At 40.0% G+C, this 21,499-nt stretch overlaps 1 protein-coding gene across 1 annotated transcript in view; it reads left to right on the top strand.

Moving 5' to 3' along the window:
* The window catches only part of CPXM2 (carboxypeptidase X, M14 family member 2), a gene marked incomplete at its 3' end in the record, with an annotated part of 119,950 nt that overhangs the window by 80,334 nt on the left and 18,117 nt on the right, over positions 1 to 21,499 (top strand). Inside the window, exons 8-11 of the mRNA XM_081328725.1 lie at positions 10,253 to 10,376; positions 13,971 to 14,167; positions 17,984 to 18,163; positions 19,601 to 19,898. Coding sequence (XP_081184851.1) covers positions 10,253 to 10,376; positions 13,971 to 14,167; positions 17,984 to 18,163; positions 19,601 to 19,898 — 799 coding nt within the window. The remainder of the gene's footprint in view (positions 1 to 10,252; positions 10,377 to 13,970; positions 14,168 to 17,983; positions 18,164 to 19,600; positions 19,899 to 21,499) is intronic.

Genomic DNA, 21,499 nt, shown 5'->3' with positions numbered 1-21,499 from the left:
AACTCATCGGGGATAGGTACCGGGGCCCGGAGCTCGAGAAACGTGGGTTTTTTCGAAAGCCGGAGGGCCATCTGCCGAACTGGGGCCCGCCAGCCGCTTAAACCCAAACTAAAATTGGAAGTCCATTTACAAGGCATTCGTTGTAAAATGGAGCTAGACTCTGGCTCTGCAGTCTCGATTATTTCCGACAAGACATTTAAACTTGTTTGCGGCCAGAGCAAGCAGTGGGTTAAATTGAGGCCCTCCACTATCTTGTTAACTGATTTCCAAAATGCCCCAGTAAAAGTTAAGGGGGAGGCCACCCTTTCTGTGCAGTTTAAGAGGTTTCAGGGGCACTTGGATATTATCATAGTCAAAGGCCGTAGGGCCAGTTTAGTCGGGTTGGACTGGTTTGAGGCATTGGGCATCGTAATATCTGGCATCCACAGTTTGCAGGGAAACAACATCGAATCTGTCTGCAAAGAGTTTGCAGACATATTCGATAGTAAGCTGGGAAGGTACACAGGGCCCCCCGTTTCATTTAAATTAAACCCCAGTGTCACACCCATTAGAATCAAACCCAGGAGAGTCCATTTTGCACTCAAGCACAAAATAGAAAAAGCTAGACAAACTAGTAGAACAGGGGGTCCTGCAGCCGACAGATGGGGAGAGTGGGAGACCCCGATAGTCACCCCCCTCAAAGCTAATGGTGAGATCCGTATCTGTGCCGATTATAAATGCACCCTCAATAAGGCCCTAAACCAGCACGCTTACCCGGTCCCAACGGTCAGCCACCTTCTCGCTTTCCTCCAAGGTGGTGCCATCTTTGCTAAACTAGACCTCGTGCAGGTGTATCAGCAGCTGCCAGTTACCATGGAGACAGCAGCAGCACAAACAATTGCAACTCATAAGGGAGCCTTCAGAGTTAACCGCCTACAGTTTGGAGTAAGTGTAGCGCCAGGAATTTTTCAGGAGGTAATGGAGCGAACACTTAAGGGCATCCAAGATGTATGCCCTTATTTTGATGATGTCCTCATTGCTGGAGAAACAGAGGAAGTGTTAGCAGACAGACTTAAGGCAGTTTTAAAAAGGCTTCGCTCTGCAGGTCTCAAACTAAAAAGAGACAAATGCAGCATAGGGGTTACATCCACAGAATTTTTGGGGTTCAGGATCGATGCCAGTGGGATTCATCCCACAGAATCCAAAGTGAAGGCAATTAAGATGGCCCCCACTCCCAAGAACAAGGCGGAACTGCAAGCCTTTCTGGGATTATTAAACTTTTACCAGTCCTTCCTACCCCACAAAGCAGCCATAGCTGAACCCCTGCATTGACTCCTAGATAAAAAAGCTGCATGGAAATGGATCAAGGTCCATGACAAAAGCTTCAAGGACCTAAAGGCTGTACTGTCCAACAAGTCCACAGTCACCCATTTCATTGAAACCAAGCCTATCTGCATTGCTTGTGATGCTTCACCATATGGAGTGGGAGCAGTGCTAAGCCATCTGGAGGGAAATGGTACACAGGTTCCCATAGCTTACTACTATAGAACCTTGTCAGGGGCAGAAAGGAACCATGCACAGATAGACAAGGAAGCCCTGGCAATAGTGGCTGGGGTCAAAAAATTCCACAACTATCTGTATGGTAGGGAGTTCACAGTGTTTACGGACCATAAGCCTCTATTAGGCTTATTCACCACTGACAAACAAACCCCACAAATACTCTCCCCTAGGATGCTCAGATGGTCCATATTCCTATCGGCTTACAATTTTAAACTAATTCATAAGCCAGGGAAAGAAATGGGCCATGCAGATGGGTTAAGTAGGCTATCCCTAGCAAACATAGAACCAGATCCGGTGCCAGCTGGACAGATACTGGCAATCCAAGAGCTACTGGAGTGCCCTCTCTATGCAAAGGACGTTGCAGCAGAGACAGCCTCAGACAAAATCCTGAGCAGAGTTCAGTCTTGGGTATTCACAAGGTGGCAGGATAAAAGTCCAGGCCCAGAATTCCAAGCATATTTTGTAAGGAGGCATGAATTGTCCGCACATAAAGGATGCCTGTTGTGGAGTAGTAGGGTTATTATACCATCAACACTAAGAGATAGAGTCCTGCAGTCTCTACATGAAGGGCACCCTGGCATAGTTCACATGAAGGCTCTAGCAAGGAGCTATCTTTGGTGGCCAGGGTTAGATAAGGCAGTGGAAGAGCAAGTACAGGGATGCTACACTTGCCAAAGGTCCAGACCTGAGATGCCCAAGCGCCTGTCCACAAATGGGAGGCAACACATACACCCTGGTCCAGGGTCCATATAGACTACGCTGGTCCATTTCAAGGACAGCTTTTCCTAATAGTGGTAGACAGCCACTCAAAATGGCTGGAGGTAGTGCCAGTCCCAAATATGACCACGGCCAGAACAATCCAAGTGCTCAGGAGACTTTTTGCCACACATGGTCTGCCTGACATTGTGGTATCAGATAATGGGGCTCAATTTACCGCTGCTGAATTTCAGGCCTTTATGAGAGCAAACTTGTTTAGACACGCCACATCCACGCCCTTCCACCCATCGACTAATGGACAAGCAGAAAGGATGGCGAGAACAACCAAGGACGCATTCAGGTGCATTATCGTCGGTGATTGGCACCACAGGTTGGCGGAATTTCTATTATCACAACACACCACACCATGCACAGCCACGGAGAAGAGTCCTGTGGAGCTCCATTGGGGCAGACGCCTCATCACCAAATTTGACAGGCTTCACCCTGACAGAGTGGCTTCTGAGGCCGCGCAACCCAAAACTCCAAGAGAATTACACCCGGGTGACTTGGTTTGAGCCAGGAACTATGGTCCGGGTCACTTGTGGATTTCGGGGGTGGTGGTTGACAAAACTGGGCCCTTATCTTATGTAGTAGGGGTGGAGGGGGGGTCATCAGGTCAGACGGCACATAGACCAAGTAAGGAAAAGAGTTCCAGAATGGTCACCAAGCGACCACGGGGTGAATTACCCCTCATTGAGTTTTCAGGCTGGCACACAAGCTAGCTCACATCCCCCCTACCAGCACCACCAACAAACAACTGTGTCCGAGCTGCATCGGGAAAACCCCGATCAACCAGGATAGCGACCCTCCCAGGACCATGGGGCTAACCCTGCCACAGGGTCTGACTATGGGGTGGGTCTACCTGGAACGGTCAGCCAGAGCTTACCTGCTGACTCTCCAGTTCAGGAGAACTTGGACTTCCAGGATACACTGAGTAAGGTGCCAGCCCACAAGGGGGAAGAAACCCTAAGACGTTCATCTCGGTCCCATAGGCCACCCGCGTACCTCAATGACTATGTGCGCAAATAAGGGAAGCCGGATGGCTAGGTCCATTGGGAAGATTGGTTGTCATGAACGTAATAGTTGTTGATGTGTATTGTTTCATCCTTAAGGGGAAAGGGGTGTTATGTATTAGGCTTTTAGGAACAACTAAAGCACTTGCATAAGAGTCACTACCAGGAGGCGTTGAACTGTAACTGTTTTGGCGGGAGGCAGCTTTGGCGGGAAGCAGAGGTTCAATCCGATTGGTTGGTTGTGTACCTGGCCAGGTACTGGCCAGGTACTGTATATAAGGAGTGCAGGTAGCCCCTATTCCCCCAGTACAGTCACTTCCACCAAATAAAGAGCTGTTATGTTGTACTAATCATCTCGGTGTCCTTCCTGCTCTCCAGAACCCACTACACAACACTTTCATTTTCAAGAAACATGGTTTAAGAAAGCTGCTGTGCAAAAGGCATGATTTAGCCTAGTGCTCTATGGAAAAAGAAAGAAAGAAAGAAAGAAAGAAAGAAAGAAAGAAAGAAAGAAAGAAAGAAAGAAAGAAAGAAAGAAAGAAAGAAAGGGTGAAGAAAGGCCAGCAAGATGTAGGTGGGAAGATCTGGTATCCTAGTAGAGCTAATGCATTGCAAAGATGATTCCCACCGTTATTAGAGGAAACGTGAAGAGACTACTTGCTATGAAAGATTTTATTTTTAATATCACTTTAATAGGCATTTTTATGTCATGTCTCAGCAGGCATTTCAAAAGCAGTCAGGAATGTCATTGAAGGTAATGAAAGTCAATGGATTTTTTTAAAAAAAATCAGTCAGCTGCATGGATGACCCTTAGTCAATCAAATCACTAATTGCTTCCACAGTCTGTGGGAAAAGGCTTCCAGCCCCTGAAACATTGACAGCACACAAATATGTATACACTCTTGCAGATTATTAAACCTGGATACTTGTAAATGCTGGCTGGTAATAAAGATACATCTGTCTCAATCCTAGCATTCTTCCACGGACAAGACAAATGTATAACCAAGTTTTCTTGCAAGCCCAACATGGAGTTCCCTAAAATCTAGGAATAATTAGTGTACATCTGTGTCATCTCTCTCCCTCTCTCTCTCTCTCCTCTCTCTCCCCCCTTTTTTTCTCTCACACACATATCTGTTTCTGTTTCTCTCTCTCTCTCTCTCTCTCTCTCTCTCTCTCTCTCTCTCTCTCTCTCTCTCTCTCTCTCTCTCTCTCTCTCTCTCTCTCTCTCTCTTTCTGTCTCTCTCTCTCTCTCTCCTTACTATTTGTAATTGAATGTTTAATCTAGAGACACAGGATTGTGCTTGTTGGCCCTATTCATACTATTTTATCCCTTGTTGACTGGTCCATGCTGTCTGAATATGATGGTAAGTTCAGAAGAAAGGATCTAGGTTACATATAACTGTTAATCATGTGGCCTATGGATCCCTCACCCCAGATGGTTGTTCAATTTCAATATGTGAGGGATACATAGAAGGGAACGGGATGCCAGTTCAGAGGTTCAAATAGTAGTAGTGGTCTTTATTATGATTACTGACCAGAATTCTGATAGTTAACAAAATAAGTTAAGTAAACAATGTCTTTTTCAAAGGAAATAAAAAGATAATATTTTAACTAGGTCACTGAGGGTATTAGGGCATGTCTAGTTTTACAACAGGATAAAAAAATAGCCATTGCCAAGGAAATAAAATAGTACTAATTTGATAAAAGTAACAATAAAGCAAATCTGATTTGACTGGCTACTTTGCCAAATAAGGAGTTACAAAGCATGCCTTTATGTCCCTATAGAAAACACAATTTAACAGGACATGAGCTATGGATTCAGTGGGTATTTTCCCGCCAGGCACAATCTTAGCTCATAAGTGTTTTTTTTTAAAATATATATTTGCCTTCAAGAACACCTAGTGAAAACTCATCGGAACAGTAATTTGTCTTACATATCTAGCTGGTATAAAAAGATCGGGGTTGGCTTCTCAGGACCACATTATTGGGTAGGGCAGATAGATCTAATTGGGTTTCCCAAACTCTAGAATGTTCTTTGAATGCAGTAAATGTTTAATTGTCATAGTGGCTTCAGCTTCTCAGGAAAAAATACAACTTTAACCAGTAGTCCCATTTCTACATTTGCCAGTTCTACCTTTTTCCTGTAGAACTACAGTGATGAAGCACCTACAACTTCTGAAAGCAAACTGTTCCACCGGTTAATTGTCTGCACTGTTAGGAAGTTTCTCCTTAATTCCATGTTACTTCTCTCCTTGATTAGTTTCCATCCATTTTTTCTTGTCTTGCCTTCTGGTGCTTTGGAAATAAGTTGACCTTCTCTTCTTTATGTTAGCCCTTCAAATACTAGAATACTGCTATCATATCACCTCTAGTCCTTTTCTCTAGACTGGCCATATCCAATTCCTGCAACCGTTTGTTGCAAAATTAAATTGCACTCTCCAGGACAAACTTTTACTAAATTATATGTTCCCAATTAAGCAAATGTTTCCTGCAAACCTTAATCAGGTAGAGCTTCAATATTGCTGGGATATGTTGTGCCCCTCTGATAAATGGGAGGATTTCATTGCTGATGATTATTTTTATCCATTTGGAATTACGTACATCGTTCTGGTTGTCCACTACATTTCGTAGAGCTATGGAAAACCCACACTCAAAACATTTAAAAAAATTAACTTGCATTATCATCTGACCATTTAGCAGCCAGACCTGGACTCAAGGTTGCTTTGCAAAATTTTAGTCCAACTAATTGGTGAAAGAATGTAGACCTAGTCTTGAGAATAGAGAAGAAATAACCCATTAAGGAAGGTATGTCAGTAATGATTTCTCTGTCTTGCGAGAGAGGAAAGGGTGAGAAAGAAAATAACATTTGCATTATTTAAAATTCTCATGGACTTTCAAGTGTAATGTCAGTCCTTCATAGTAGACAAGGCCAAGAAACAGGTGCAGCCGGGATTCCAAAAGTGCTCTTTATGGTTGCATGATAGAATAAAGGATGATTAACTTATCTGCCACTTTAACTGATCACATCAATTGCCATAAGACACATATAATAGCATACAACTGTTAGTAGTGAATGTCAGTATGTAATCTCTGTTGACTGTGTAATCTTGTTTGGCAACTATGTAATTTTTGTTGACATCCACTAATAGGGGGCTGATACAATTGCAGTTAAAATTCTGAAAGGAGACAAACATGTTATCTGCTTTTCATTTTCTTCCGGTGATATGTTTGATCTTTTCTGCCTGTGCTTTTACCACTGCACACTCAGAATGAATTTCTCTCTCTCTTATTTTGCATCAATATCCTCTCTTCCTTGAACAAACAAATTTGTATTTTGGTCTAGTTCCACTTCATCTTCTCCACTTACAGAGTTTGGCAGAGCATTTCAGTTAGTGAAAAGCTTTATTTGGAGAATACTTAGCCATCTAGATGTTACTACCTTACAAAGTTCTGGAGGTATTATTAAATGCATGGTAATTTTGGAGACCATGAGATTTAAGTTTGTATCTTCCTCTTCATTCTGGAATGTTTGATCCTTTTTTCCCCCTGGGCATTAAGGCTGATTTGTGAAGCTCCTTTTGAATCTTGCTTCCTTATTTGTGCATTGCTCTTAAGAGGCTTGACATTAATTGTGAAAACTGAAGGGATAGTCTTTTTAGATACAAGTGAAAGGTTCATCTGTTCTTCATCTGTTAAATTTTAAAATATCACCCTCTCTTCCTTGGTTTCTTCATAGGGGTCCCACAATCTGGGCTGTTCTTTTTCTGGACAAAATTTAATATATTCTGTAGCATCACCTTTTGACTCTATAGTATTTTGCTAAGAGATTGAGCCAGTGGTGGGATTCAAATACCTGAACAACCGGTTCTCTGCATGGATGCAGGCCTGGGCCTAGAATGAACTTCTGGAAGTGACATCCATGCACTTTCAGTGGGCCGTTCTAGGTCTGGGAGTCGTCCTCCAGGCATCCCAGGCCTAGAACGGCCCACAGGAAGCTCAACAAAATTTAGCCACTGGTTCTGTTGAACCGGTGCAAACCAGCTGAATCCCACCATTGGATTAAGCCCTTCTTCTCTCTCCCCTTTAGAAAATTCAGTTCTTTATGAGTCTGTAATCTCTTAAGTTGAGGTAGTGTTGGGACAATTAGATGGAGCTTAGCGTTTACTGGCCAGATGCCCTTCCTGACACCATACAGAGTTCATAGCAGATATACTCCAGCAGTATATATACCAAAATTTAGGGGGGAAAAATCCTTATTTTTTTAAAAAATGTAAAAAATATCCGTTTGCAGATTTAAATATTTACAGCTAAAACACCCATGGTAGTATCATACAAAATATTTCAAATCATAGATTACAAGTATTTATTTATTAACCATATTTACAATATTTATAATATATATAACTGCTCATCTCATGAGAAGTGATTCTGGACAAGGTACAATGGTCAGAAGAAAAATCTATATAAGTCTCTGAACAGACCACAGGATCTCCTATTATTGAAATAACTCTGCTAAAAAAAGAGGTTCCCATTACATAAAATATGTAATTCCTGAGCTGTACAGTGAACTTGGATGTAGAGATAATAAAGCTTAAATAGTACTACACATAATAAAAAATATGTCCTCTGTCACAGCATCTGTCTCTGGAATAGCATTAGAAATCCATGTAGCTCAGGAGTAGGGACATTATTGAGTCCCTGGTAAGCATTTGGAATTTGTATCCAGATGTGTATCCTCTTCCTATTTTATTTTGTCTTGTTTTATTATTTTATTTCATTATCTGTCTCTAGTATCTGGTGTGTGTGTGTGTGTGTGTTTGTGTGTGTGTGTGTATAAACTAGCAAAACCATGGCTCAGGGAATGTTAATTCAACCTAGAGATGTTTCATATTCACAAGGGTGCAGGTCATCTCTTCACCGCCAATTCACTTGTCAATAATAATTTATGAAACTTGTCTGCCTCTCAATGCTCCGAATGAAATAAAGAAATTATAATAAAACCAATAAAAGATAAAAAATAAAGATAAAAAAGCAATGCCCAGTTATCGCTCACCCAGAGAAAGAAAGTAAAAAGGCTAAAAGCTGTTTTTCTCTTTTTGATTAATAATTCAATTGAGCGTAGCCAATGATTGGCAATTGGGCAGTGCTATCAAAATCTGATATTATTTGATTTCAGTGACCGTTCTTTATTAGTCTGCCTTCATTTAGTATAACATTAAATGTTACAATTTCTTATTGAGATTTCCATGATTGTTACTCATTCAATTTTTTTTAGAACTTTGAATTATAAGATCTATTAGTGTCAGTGTCAATTCTCCAGGAAGCAGCACAGCTTATGAATCATGTTCCTACTGCATGTTTAAATAAATCATCATATCAAAAATGGAAGCAAGATGTTGAAGGATGTTTGAGTTATGTTTTTTACTGCTAAAGGATCATTTCCAAAATACAGTGGCATCTCAGTTCTCAGCTGCTTTGAAATTCATCGAACTGGGTACTCAATGCATTTTGATGAGAAAATGTCCTGATACTTGTTGTTCGTTTGGTACTCAATGTGCAAGCTAGAACTTGTCAGTGTTGGTTGCCTCATGACTTGCTACCCTTTCCAGTTGAAATAAAGGGTGATGCATTCCCTTGCAGTCTTATCTTTGCTTCTGTGGTCATTTTGTGTATTTTTGCACTTTTTTTTCTTCAGTAAAGTGAAGTTTTTATTTTATTTAATCTAAGATTTATTAATTTTTAGTTTATTTCTCACGTAAAGTAATGATATACCATCCTTTATTTTTACATATTGCCTTAGAATGTGCATTGTCTTTAGTTTGATAATGCATTGAATTTAGTTGTATTATTCCTTATGGGGAAAAAAATTGTTTGGCACTCATTGTTTTTGGTACTCATCGTGCCTCTCAGAATCAATTAATCAGTACTGCGGTAGCACTATATTCATTTCAAATTTGTCAGTAGCAAATACTACTCGGGATAACAGGGAATACAGATGAAACTGATAAATAGATGGAATGAATTTGGCTAAAGGCCAAAGTCAATCATTGAAAGCTAATTCATTATAAGTTGAGTTGTAGCACTAGATTCTCCTTAAAAATTGTAGCTGGCTTAGATTTTCCAACTTCCTTCTGCAGCCTTTAGTTCAAAGATTAAGTATAACTGAATTAAGGTTCAGTCTAATTAAAGGTTCTTTAAAGAACTTATCAGGAGTTTTCTTCCGGAATGTTAATAGAATAAATAACTATTATTATGAATTCAATTGTTATTAATAATAATATTATAAATGTATAATATTTGCCTATCAATGAATCAACCTAGAAATTCACCTTATAATTGTTCCAGTTGTTAATAGGTGTGACTACATAGTAAGAGACTACTCATTTTTTTGTAAACACAAAATAGAGTGTTTCATGCACCTTCATGTACCTATTGCATCTTGCAGAAATAGAAAAAGAAAAAAGTCAATCTTTTATATTCTAGAAGTCGTTTTAAAAATTCATAATCATTTATGAGTTAAGAATAATAAGGAATCCTTTGTTTATTTACCTCTTTTATTATTATTATTATTTTTACATCTCTTAGGCTTAAATCTCAAACAGATCAACTGTTTTGAAAATTTGTTTCAAGGGTGAATAAATTAAATCTCCAAATTAACTCAGCTTTTCAAACCAGGTCAGCAATTTTGACTGAATCATTAAGTGCAATGAAATGCCTCAAATCAATTTGGAAAATGGTATTAGCTTGTTTTCCCAACTTGAATTCAGTAATTAAATCAAATCAGGTCAACAGTCCAAACTGAACTGACAGTTTGATTTGGATCAGAATTGATGTGCACTTTTAACAGAGAACAAAAAGCAAAGGTGAGGTAAAAGTTTGAATCCATTTCCTAGCCAGTTATTATATAAATATCTTATTTTGTTTGTTTTGTTTTGTTTTTACAGTTGATGAAGGTGGTAAATGAGATGTGTCCAAATATCACAAGAATTTACAATATTGGAAAAAGTCATCAAGGGCTAAAGCTGTATGCTGTTGAAATATCTGACAATCCTGGAGAACACGAAATTGGTTAGGATTACATTCTAACAAAAAATAACAATCTGAAGGCTTTCTGGTGATGGTTTTGGAATGTTTAAAATTTTAATATTGCCCATTTTATAGCGTCTAGTTAGCAGTAGATACATGTACCTATAAGATTGCAGTATTGCAAAATATGTGGGAGGAATTTTAATTAAATTTTCCTAATTTTAGAAAATCAATATAAATAGAAACCATCCAGAGATAGGGTTCAGATTTCCCAATATTAATCATATATTTTTCATTACAATAAAATCTTTAATAGTCAGAAATATGTACTTATAGTTCTTGTGGTTGATAGCTATTCATTTTGAATACCCAAATCCAACCTGGTGCCCTATATTTTGTAGATCTCACAGTTCCTAGAATATAAATCTGATGAATAAATAAATAAATCAGTAAATTAATCTCCAGCCAGAATGATTAAAATGAACATTAACAGAGTATATAATGCTTTTTAAAACTAAAAAGAAAACCTCTTTAGGCCTGTATTAAGAGCAAATATTATTGCTTTATTAGATGATTTCTAAATGGTTCTTCCAGTTTAAAGAAAATCCTAAATCAGCTGTATCATATTTATTTATTTATTTATTTATTTATTTTATTACATTTATATACTGCCCTTTCCCGAAGGACTCAGGGCGGTTTACAGGGTGATTAAAAACAAAAATACAAAAGTTAAAAACAAATTAAAAAAAATTATATCCGTCCCTGAATAAATAAAACCCCAGTTAAAATTAAAATTAAAATTAAAATTAAAATTAAAATTAAAATTAAAATTCTCAGCCTGGGCCAGAGAGCTCGAAGAGCCAGGTCTTCAGGTCCCAGCGGAATGAACGGAGGTCGGGGGCAGTCCTAAGCTCTACTGGCAGCTGGTTCCAAAGGGCAGGCGCACCCACTGAGAAGGCCCTATCCTTGGGTGTCGTTCGCCGGCAATCTTTTACCGGTGGCACCCTGAGAAGACCCTCCCTGTGGGAGCGCACTGGACGAAGGGAGCTTGATGCCGGCAGCAGGTGTTCCCTCAGATATCCCGGACCCAAGCCATTTAGGGCTTTATAGGTCATCACCAGCACCTTGAATCTCACCCGGAGGGCAACCGGGAGCCAATGCAGCTCGCGGAGTAGAGGTGTTACATGGGAGTATCGGGAGACCCCCATCACAACTCGCGCAGCCGCATTCTGCACCAGCTGAAGCCTCCGAGTGGTCCTCAAGGGCAGCCCCATGTAGAGAGCGTTGCAGTAGTCTAAACGGGAGGTCATGAACGCATGAGTGACTGTGCGTAGGGCATCTCGGTCCAGATAGGGTCGCAACTGGCGCACCAGGTGAACCTGGGCAAAAGACCCCTGGTCACGGCTCCTATATGGTCTTCCAAATTGAGTCGTGAATGGATGCCCAAGTTGTGAGTCCTATCAACGGGGGGTAACACCTCACCCCCCATCGTTAGAGATGGAATAGTCTGGTTAGCCCGAGATGCCGATATGCACAGCCACTCAGTCTTGGCGGGATTGAGACGAAGCCTGTTTCTCCCCATCCAGACCTGGACCGCCTCCAGGCAACGGGACATCACGGCGAGGGCATCGCTGGGTTGGTTCGGGGTGGAAAGAAAAAGTTGGGTATCATCAGCGTACTGATGATACCCCACCCCGAAACCACGAATGATCTCACCCAGCGGTTTCATATAGATGTTGAACAGGAGGGGCAAGAGAACTGACCCCTGAGGAACTCCACAAACGAGAGGCCTCGGGGCGGATCTCTGTCCTCCCGTCAACACCGACTGCGTAAAACGGTGCCTCCCACTCCCAACCCCCTGAGACGCCGCAGTAGGATACCATGGTCGATGGTATCAAAAGCCGCTGAGAGATCTAATAGGACCAGGACAGAGGAACAACCCCTGTCCCGAGCCCGCCAGAGATCATTCACCAGCGCGACCAATGCCGTCTCCGTGCTGTATCCGGGCCTGAAACCCGATTGGTACGGGTCCAGATAATCAGTTTCCTCCAGGAACAGAGGAAGCTGATGCACCACCACACTCTCAACAACCTTCGCCAAAAAGCGAAGGTTGGAGACTGGACGATAGTTATTTAAAACAGCCGGGTCCAGGGCAGGCTTTTTGAGGAGGGGTCTCACCACCGCCTCCTTCAAGGCGGCAGGGAAGACACCCTCTTTCAAAGAAGCAGTTATTACTGCCTGGAACCAGCCTCGTGTCTCCTCCCGGGCCGCATAAACTAGCCAGGAGGGGCACAGATCCAACAAACAGGTGGTGGTGCTCAGCCTCCCCATGATCCTGACCACATCATCAGGGGAAACAGGATCGAACTCAGTCCAGATAACATGCTCAAGACCGTCCGATTCCTCCACGTCAGACTCTGCCCAGTCTGACTGATGTCTAAAAATATGCTCATGTTAGTTCTTCAGATTGAACTGAATAAAATATATTGAGTTAATCCAGACCTCTTTGGACAGATTCTCTAATCAAGAGGTGAAATAGGAAAATCCTTGTAAAATGGCTGGAATTAAGTCTTTCTGACCAATTTGCTCTCTTTCCCCAAGTCCCCAAATAATGTTTTGATTTTATTTCTTCAAGAAGGAGAGGAGAGACAGAGAGTGAAGAGGAATGGAATTGAGCTGACTTAATTGAGTTCAATGACTAACAAATGTATCTTCTAAATGCAGGAAATAGTTCATAAGTCATGTTCCAGATACAGTGCTTTGAATTACTTGGCTACAGTTATTATTGAGATGCTTTATGAAACCTCATAAACACCTATACCTTAAATATGAATACATATATGATGATGATGATGATGATGATGATGATGATGATGATAATAATAATAATAATAATAATAATAATAATAATAATAATAATAATAATAATAATAATAATAATAATAATAATAAAGTTGGAAGGGACCTTGGAGGCCATCTAGTCCAACCCCCTGCTCAGCAGGAAACCCTATACCATTTCAGACTAATGGTTGTCCAGTCTTTTCTTAAAACTTCCAGTGTTGGAGCATTGACAGCTTCTGGAGGCAGGTTGTTCCATTGATTCATTGTTCTAATTGTCAGGAAATTTCTCCTTGGTTCTAGTTTGCTTCTCTCTTTGGATGGATGGATAGATAGATAGATAGATAGATAGATAGATAGATAGATAGATAGACAGACAGACAGACAGACAGACAGACAGACACAGATACACACACAATCTCTCTCTCTCTCTCTCTCTCTCTCTCTCTCTCTCTCTCTCTCTCTCTCTCTCTCTCTCTCTCTCTCATACATACACATTTATTACAAAATTATATTTAAAAACAAAGAGAACTATCAGGTTGCTTTCTGCTAGGAGTTATCCTGCAAAAATCAGCAAGATAATTTTCTTGCATCCATAGATTATACTTTAATTTAGCTTGGATTCCCCCCACCCCTCCCCAGTTCCACAGAGTATATGGATATTGGTTGGAGATTAAAAGACAAAAGGGGTATCTTAAACTGAGAAAAAATTGCTTCAATTCTTGAACATAAAAACTGTTTCTTTTAACTCCTTCAAATCCCTTAGATTTATTGCCAACATTTTTTTGTTTTGAATAGGTGAACCTGAATTTCGGTACATAGCAGGAGCTCATGGGAATGAGGTGCTTGGGCGTGAGCTACTGCTTTTGTTAATGCAGTTTATGTGCCAAGAATATCTTGCTGGGAATCTGCGCATTAAGCATCTCATTGAGAATACTAGAATTCATCTTCTTCCTTCAATCAATCCAGATGGATATGAAAAGGCCTATGAAGGGGTAAAGTGGTAAAACATCAGTGTAAAAACTGTTTTCAAATGTAATAAGTAAATAATAAAACACCCTCAAGTAGAGCTCAACTTCTAGTGGCTACATGAAAAAGTGTGTGTAATTTGGAGGTTTGCTGGGGCAGCAACATGGAAGTGATTTCTCATTACTATCTTTTTACAGGTCTACTTATGACCACCACTGAACCCAAAATTTCTGTTTGCTAAGCAAGACAGTTGTTAAGTGAATTTTGCCTCATTTTACAACCATTCTTTCCACAATTCTTAAAGAAATCACTACAGTTGTTAAATTAGTAACACAGTTGTTAAATGAATCTGGTCTCCCATTAACTTTTTTTGTCAAACGATCTCAAAAGCTGATCACATGACCCCAGGACACTGCAACCGTCATAAACATAAGTCAGTTGCCAAGTGTCTGAATTTTGATCATCTGACCATGGGGATGCTGCAATGATCATAAGTGTAAAAAACGGTGATATGTCACTTTTTTTCAGTGCTGTTGTAAGTTCGAACGGTCAGTAAATGAACTGTTGTAAGTCAACCCAAAGATGCTTTTTCACGAGGCAACTGGACTTTCTTGTTTTTCTTTGAAGACTTTTCGCTTCTCATCCAAGAAGCTTCTTCAGCAATGCTCCACCAAATGACCAGCTGTCTGCAAGGAATATAAATCCTTCCATTCCCCACCATCCAGTTAGAGCTGAAGAAGCTTCTTGGATGAGAAGCAAAATGTCTTCAAAGAAAAACAAGAAAGTTTAGTTGCCTTGTGAAAAAGCATCTTTGGGATAACTATGACCTGGATGACTGAGAATGTCCATAGACATGTTATGTTGTAAGTCAAGGTCTAGCTGTATTGGCTTCCCAATCCAGTTTACAGAACAATATTTTCTGGTGGTATTAATCTGTACTGTTTTCAAGATCTGCTAGCTGCCTGAGCAGGGCTTGCTTTATGATAAAGGGGCATTTCTTTTTTTTCTTTTTAACTGCAAAATGTATATCACTGCAGTTTTCATGTTCTTCCACCTTAAAATAGTCTGACATTTTTCTGTCCATTTTTAAGAAATCACGACAAATTAGAGCCACATCTTTTTCCTGAGGCTTGCTTTAGTTTGGATAGAACCCAAAATGAGATGTTTTTTTTAAATGTTTACTTCATTCCCTAAAGTAATCACTATAGGCATATCCACTGCCAAATGTTGATTTCAAATTGCCAGCATCATATTTTGAAATAACATCTATATTCCCAGAATCTAATGTCAAAATAGGAATAGTTTGGGCCTTTAAGAGATTTTTGTGGCAGCTCTTTTTGGATGTTATTTAATTAGTCTTTCATTTCTTCCAGTAATTCAGTTAACTTGACATTTTGGTCAAACATTTCTTTAGTGGCAAAAATGCCTATGTAGCATATTGTACAATTAAAGGAAAAAGGAATGTTAGAAGAAGCAATGAGAAAAAACTTTCTTAGACAAACCTTTGCTGTTAAACTGGGTATAAAGGATAATACTTTTAATAATAATAATAAAAAGCTCAGATATGTTAGTTCTTGCTAAATATCCTATATCTTTAGATAACTTATAAGAATATTAGTGTGCTCATGATTTTTTTAATCCCCATGTTCTCAATCATAAAAGTTATTAGCAATAACATTTAGCATTTAGGCTTATATACCACCCGATAGCACCCCATACCACTCTCTGGGTGGTTTACATTGTTGCCCCCAACAATGTGGCTCCTCATTTTACTGACCTTGGAAAGATGGAAGGCTGAGTCAACTTTGAACCCTGTCAGGATCAAATTCCAGGCTGTGGGAAGAGTTAGCCTGAATACTGCATTTTAACTATTGTGTCACCGGGTTAATACATTTAATGCTATGCAGAAATGATTTATAAACACAACAAAACATCTGTAAACTTTCCTCCCATACCACTCTGGTCTTGTGATAGTTTGAAGAAGTAGAACCTGTGTGAGAGTTGTGGGGAGGATGAGAGATAGAAAGAACCTGCCTTATAAATCACAACTCAGTCCAGGTGGCATCTCAAATATTTCAAGAATTTTTCCCTTAATTTATTATAAATGGTGAATTTATTATAGGAATTTCTAAGATACTGTCTTTACTCCAGGATAACATTAAAGATATCTAACTGAAGTCTATATAATTCTTGCTTCTTTGAACTTGTGCAGCTATGTTGGGTTTTACCAACTATTACACTGAAGAAATTATGTGTTGAATGGTCCTGCATTTGAAATTAAGAGGATGAAAGCCCTTAAACTAGAGTAGAGAACTTTTGGATCTTTGAATATAGATAAACCACATCTCCCAGAACCCCAGCTAATAGGACCTTATGGTGAGAGATATTAGAAGTTAAATGCATAGCATCTGGAAAGCCACAGCTTCCCATTCTATGTGTATGTGTCAGTGGCGTAGCGTGGGGGGTGCAGGGGGGGCCGGCCACACCGGGCGCAACATCTGGGGGGTCGCGCTCGCACTGAGCTGCTCAGGGAGCCCCAAGGGCTGCACAGAGTCAGCTTGGCTCCGCTCTCGAGCTGCTCTTTCTTGCAAAGCGAAACGAGTCCGGCAGGTGAGATGGGCGGCCACATAAACTGAATAAAATAAATAGAAGCGCCCAACTCTCCGCCCAGGCCCAGGCCAACTGCAAGCGCCCCGCAGGCGCCCCGGCAGGCTTGGCCGAGCGAAGACGGACCCGCCGGCCGGCTGGCCTAGCTTCGTGCGCATGCGTGGCTTTATTTAGCGGGGCTCACGTGCGAGCTTGAATGCAGCGGCTCTTGCAGGTCAGAGACCCGCCCAGCCGCCCTTGGGAGGGACCCGGAAGCATCCCGCATGCACGCGACTCTTCTTGGAAAGTCTACGCCGCTGCGGGGCGCGTCTTTTCGGCGGTGCCATGACGTCACCGGGTTAGGGGGCGCAAATTGCCCCGGGTGCTGACAACCCACGCTATGCCACTGGTATGTGTATATACTATGTGTAATATTTTATTCAAACCAACCTGATTTTTGTGTGTGTGTGTGAACATGCTTTGCTGTTTTTTGGCAATGCTGCAAAAGGAACTTGCTCTTTCCTTCTTTCAGGATATTATTCAACTTCCTAGTGTAGCCTAGGGCCTTGGAATGTCCTGTGGTTCTCCCATCTAAATTCAAACCATGTTCAACCCTGCTTAATATTTTAAAAGTGGTCAAGGTTAGCTAGATGCTACCACCATTATTGCTCCCTTTCTATTAAGTTATTAGTATTTCCAACTAAAATAATGTTGACAGAATACTAGCATCACATTTATGGAAATCAATTACTATGCAGAAATTCAGTTGCGGCTGCCTCTAGATACAATTACTATTCAATGCTTTTTTTTATTTACAAAGTGGCACTTTAGGTTTTGACAGAATTCACATCCGTTGCTGCAGATTTAATGATATACAAACCAGGACATTTGTAATAACAGGGAAAAGAAAAGAGGGAATCGTCATATTCAAAAGTGTACTAAGAAACAAGTCCAACAAAATGTCAAAGTGTTGGGGTTAAGGAGAATAAATGTGAATTAAGTAAGTCAACCTTGCATCCCACTGAAAGGTGGATTTAACTTAGATATGCTGCCCAATTGTTCAAATTATAATGTGGGGTAAAACAAAGAATGTGATACAAAAGAATGTGGTAACTTTAAAACCAGAATGGCTGATTTTACCATGCACACAGGAGATTAGTTTTATTACGATAAGAAAACTACATAGAGTTGTCATTATATTCCTGCAATAACTGCAGTTATAAAATAAGCCAAATAATCTGATCATTGCATTATAGGGTTCTGAATTAGGAGGCTGGTCTTTAGGAAGATGGACTCAAGATGGTATTGATATCAACAATAACTTCCCAGATTTAAATACACTCCTCTGGGAATCTGAAGATCGGAGAAGACTTCTGAGAAAGGTCCCAAATCATCAAATTCCAATTCCAGAATGGTATCTTTCTGAAAATGCTACAGTAAGTGGAAATTTTATGAAGAAAAATGTTAGGTGATTTGGAGTTGTTGAAAATTATCTCAGTTCTTTTCACTATAAAACAGCACAACACATTCCAGTATGTATAATTTATAATTTTACAATTTAATATTATGCAAATAAGGTTGTTGATCTTTCTATAACCTGCTTCTAATGTTATCATCTAAAATATAGATTTATAACAGGGGTGTCAAACTCAATTTCATTGAGGGCCACATCAGCATTGCAGTTGCCCTCAGGGGGCCGGGTGGGTATGGCCAGGGTGGGCGTGGCCTACTGGGTGGGCGTGGCTAGAGTGCATATAGCCTACTGGGTGGGCGTGGCCAGCTCTACATCGTTCGCATCAAGGGTGCCTATGGGAGCCTGGGCAGGAGTGGGACAGATCTGAGGGCCTCTGGCAGAAGGAGGGTCTCTGGGCCAGGGCCAAGGCAGTGGGGGCCGTTCCCTCACTGTTTTCAGGATGGCTTCGCGGGCCACATGAAACCACTTTGCGGGCCGGATCCGGCCCCCAGGCCTTGTGTTTGACATGTCTGATTTATAATGTATCATTTAGCATGCTCTGATTTTATTTTATTTTTTTTACCCATATCATTCTGAAAACTTTGGGCTAAACATTTTCCAATGTGACAAGAACCAGTTTTCAGAACGATTAAAAAAAAAAAAGAAAAGTCAAATGGTGCTGCAACAAAATTTGAAGCTGTACCCTCTTTTATGTGCTGTGTCCTGACTTTTCTTACTACACCCTGCAAACACCCCTAAAAATTTTTCAAAATGTAATCTTCAGTAATGCTAATGGCAATGTCACACTGACTTGTGTAAATTGTTATTAATGGAAGATGTAACAGAGTTACATTGTTTGTCCTTGTCATATATCAGTTCCAAACATTGTTTCTTGTAACTATTGCCTCCTAAAAATGGGATTTGTAAACAGCTTGTATTATCGTTAATAAAGATTTGGTGTGGTTCAGCTTTGATGGAAGCCTAAAAATGACCGCAGCCAGTTCTAACAGATTTGGCAAATGGGTAGTTTGAAGCAGGACTCCTTCCAAATCTGAATTTAAACCTTCATCAAAGTCCTTTAGTGACTCCTTTTTTCCCCTCCATCAACAGATTGTATATATTTATTTCCAAAGAGATTTGGAAATCATACATTTTACAATCTGTTTCTGATTTTAATTATGCTGAAACGTTTATGGTCATTTTTAGCAAGAATTGCTAAAACTTCCTTTTACATTCCTTTTATCATTACTTAAATTTCCTTTGATATTTTTCTTGATTGTTTCAGACTACATAATCAAAACAATGTGAAGAGGCGAATGCACAGTTTTGCCTTTGGATTATAATGTTGCAATTGTGTCCATGTATTCAAAGAGTCTCTTGAAAACGTAGCTTAGAATTCTGTACCCTTTCTCTTTCATAGGTGGCAGTGGAAACACGAGCTGTGATAGCATGGATGGAAAAGAATCCTTTTGTGCTTGGAGGGAATTTACAGGGAGGAGAGCTTGTAGTCGCCTATCCATATGATATGGTCCGGTCAGTCTGGAAGACACAGGAGCACACACCCACTCCAGATGACCACGTCTTTCGATGGCTGGCCTATTCGTATGCTTCTACTCACCGACTAATGACAGATGCTCGGCGAAGAGTATGTCATACAGAAGATTTCCAGAAGGAAGACGGAACAATAAATGGAGCTTCCTGGCATACTGTAGCAGGAAGTAAGTGGTAGCTGAAAAATAAAATTTTAAAAACTTGTCAAATAGGAGTCAAACATATAAATAGGTCAGGAGCCATGGGGGCTCAGTGATTAGAATGCACTATTGCAGGCTAACTCTGCCCACTGCCAGGAGTTCAATCCTGATCAACTCAAAATTGACTCAGACTTCCACCCTGAGGTCCAACTTCCAAGGTCGGTAAAATGAGGACCCAGATTGTTGGGGAAATATGCTGAATCTGTAAACTGCTCAGAAAGTGCTGTAAAGCACTATGAAGCAGTATATAAGTCTAAATGCTATTGCTATTTGTTCTTTTGCTTTCTTGTCTAACTGTATATTTAATAGCAGTCATCTGCTAAACACCATCAAAGCAAAACTTTGTAATTATGTCCTGATAAAAATCTGAGTTTTGAAAGATGTTTCTGGGCTAAGGCAGAAGTTGCTGATTCTCCTTTGGCTTTCCACATCCATGTTTTTATGGAATAGAGGATTTAAATGATATTTGGTTTATATAAATAGAATAGAGGCTATGCAGCAGTTCAAACAAAATGTAATGTGCATCTAAAGGAAGGAAAGTGAGATAATCCATTTAGGTATTGTAATAAATAAATTATTTTATGTAAATAAAAGAATTGCAAGAGCAAGAAGCAATATGAAAAGATGCTCTAATTCCTGATTAATCCTTATAAACGTAAGGAACTATAATCAGCCTTTTAAAGTGATGTGTACATCTGAAAAGTTGAGTGTTTTCATGAGCAACTTACACAAAATGGCTGCTGTAGTGGGCGTATTCAAACTACTAAATGCAATTCTAAAAATATCTGAAAGAGTAGCTGATGGGTTTGCTTCATACCATTCCTCTAACTTTCCAAAATCATCTTGATAAACTCATCTTACAGTACCATTTTCTGGGCACAATTCTAAACTGGACTGCAATATGAACTGAATGCAATCAAGTACTATTTATTTTCTAAGAATGTTTCTGCTGATCACATTGGGCCCAGAAACATAGATGGAAAAAGTACAATCATTAATAATAAACACAAAAAAATTCAAAGAGCATAACACGAAGCATACATTCCTATCCCATGGACATCATGCATAATTAAAATCAGAAGAGCTCTACAAATCAACCAATACAATTATAATTAGCTAGAAGAGAAATGTTGAATTCTCAATGGGGATGCTATAAAAGGAACAATATAGCAATGTATTGTCTGACTCCAGCTCTTCTTTACCATATGGGCATAGTTATCAAGCATGGAATTTGATTAAGTCTGCTTGCAACCAAAGCTGGTGGGAAGGTCAAAGTCTTGTCCAAAATTTGTGTAAATGAATAAATGAATATCAAATTAAATGGTGTTTTATAGCCTTTTCAACCTAACTCTCAGACTTCAATATCAAGGCAACTGTGCTGGATATTTGCTGCTTAATTATTTTCTTAGCTTTATGGAATCCATTATTACCACAAGTTCTAGCTAAAAAGCAGAGCTTTTCTCTCCAAGAGGTTTTCCTAGGTAAACTGGATGCTATTATGTAGAAATACTGGGACCAGACCAAGTAGGGAAATGGTCCTTTCATCCAAAGATACAAAATAGTTAAAA

Source organism: Vipera berus, assembly GCF_964194415.1.
Source record: "Vipera berus genome assembly, chromosome: 5".
Taxonomy (NCBI): Eukaryota; Metazoa; Chordata; class Lepidosauria; order Squamata; family Viperidae; genus Vipera; species Vipera berus.
This window is presented reverse-complemented; position numbering and strand designations above follow the sequence as displayed.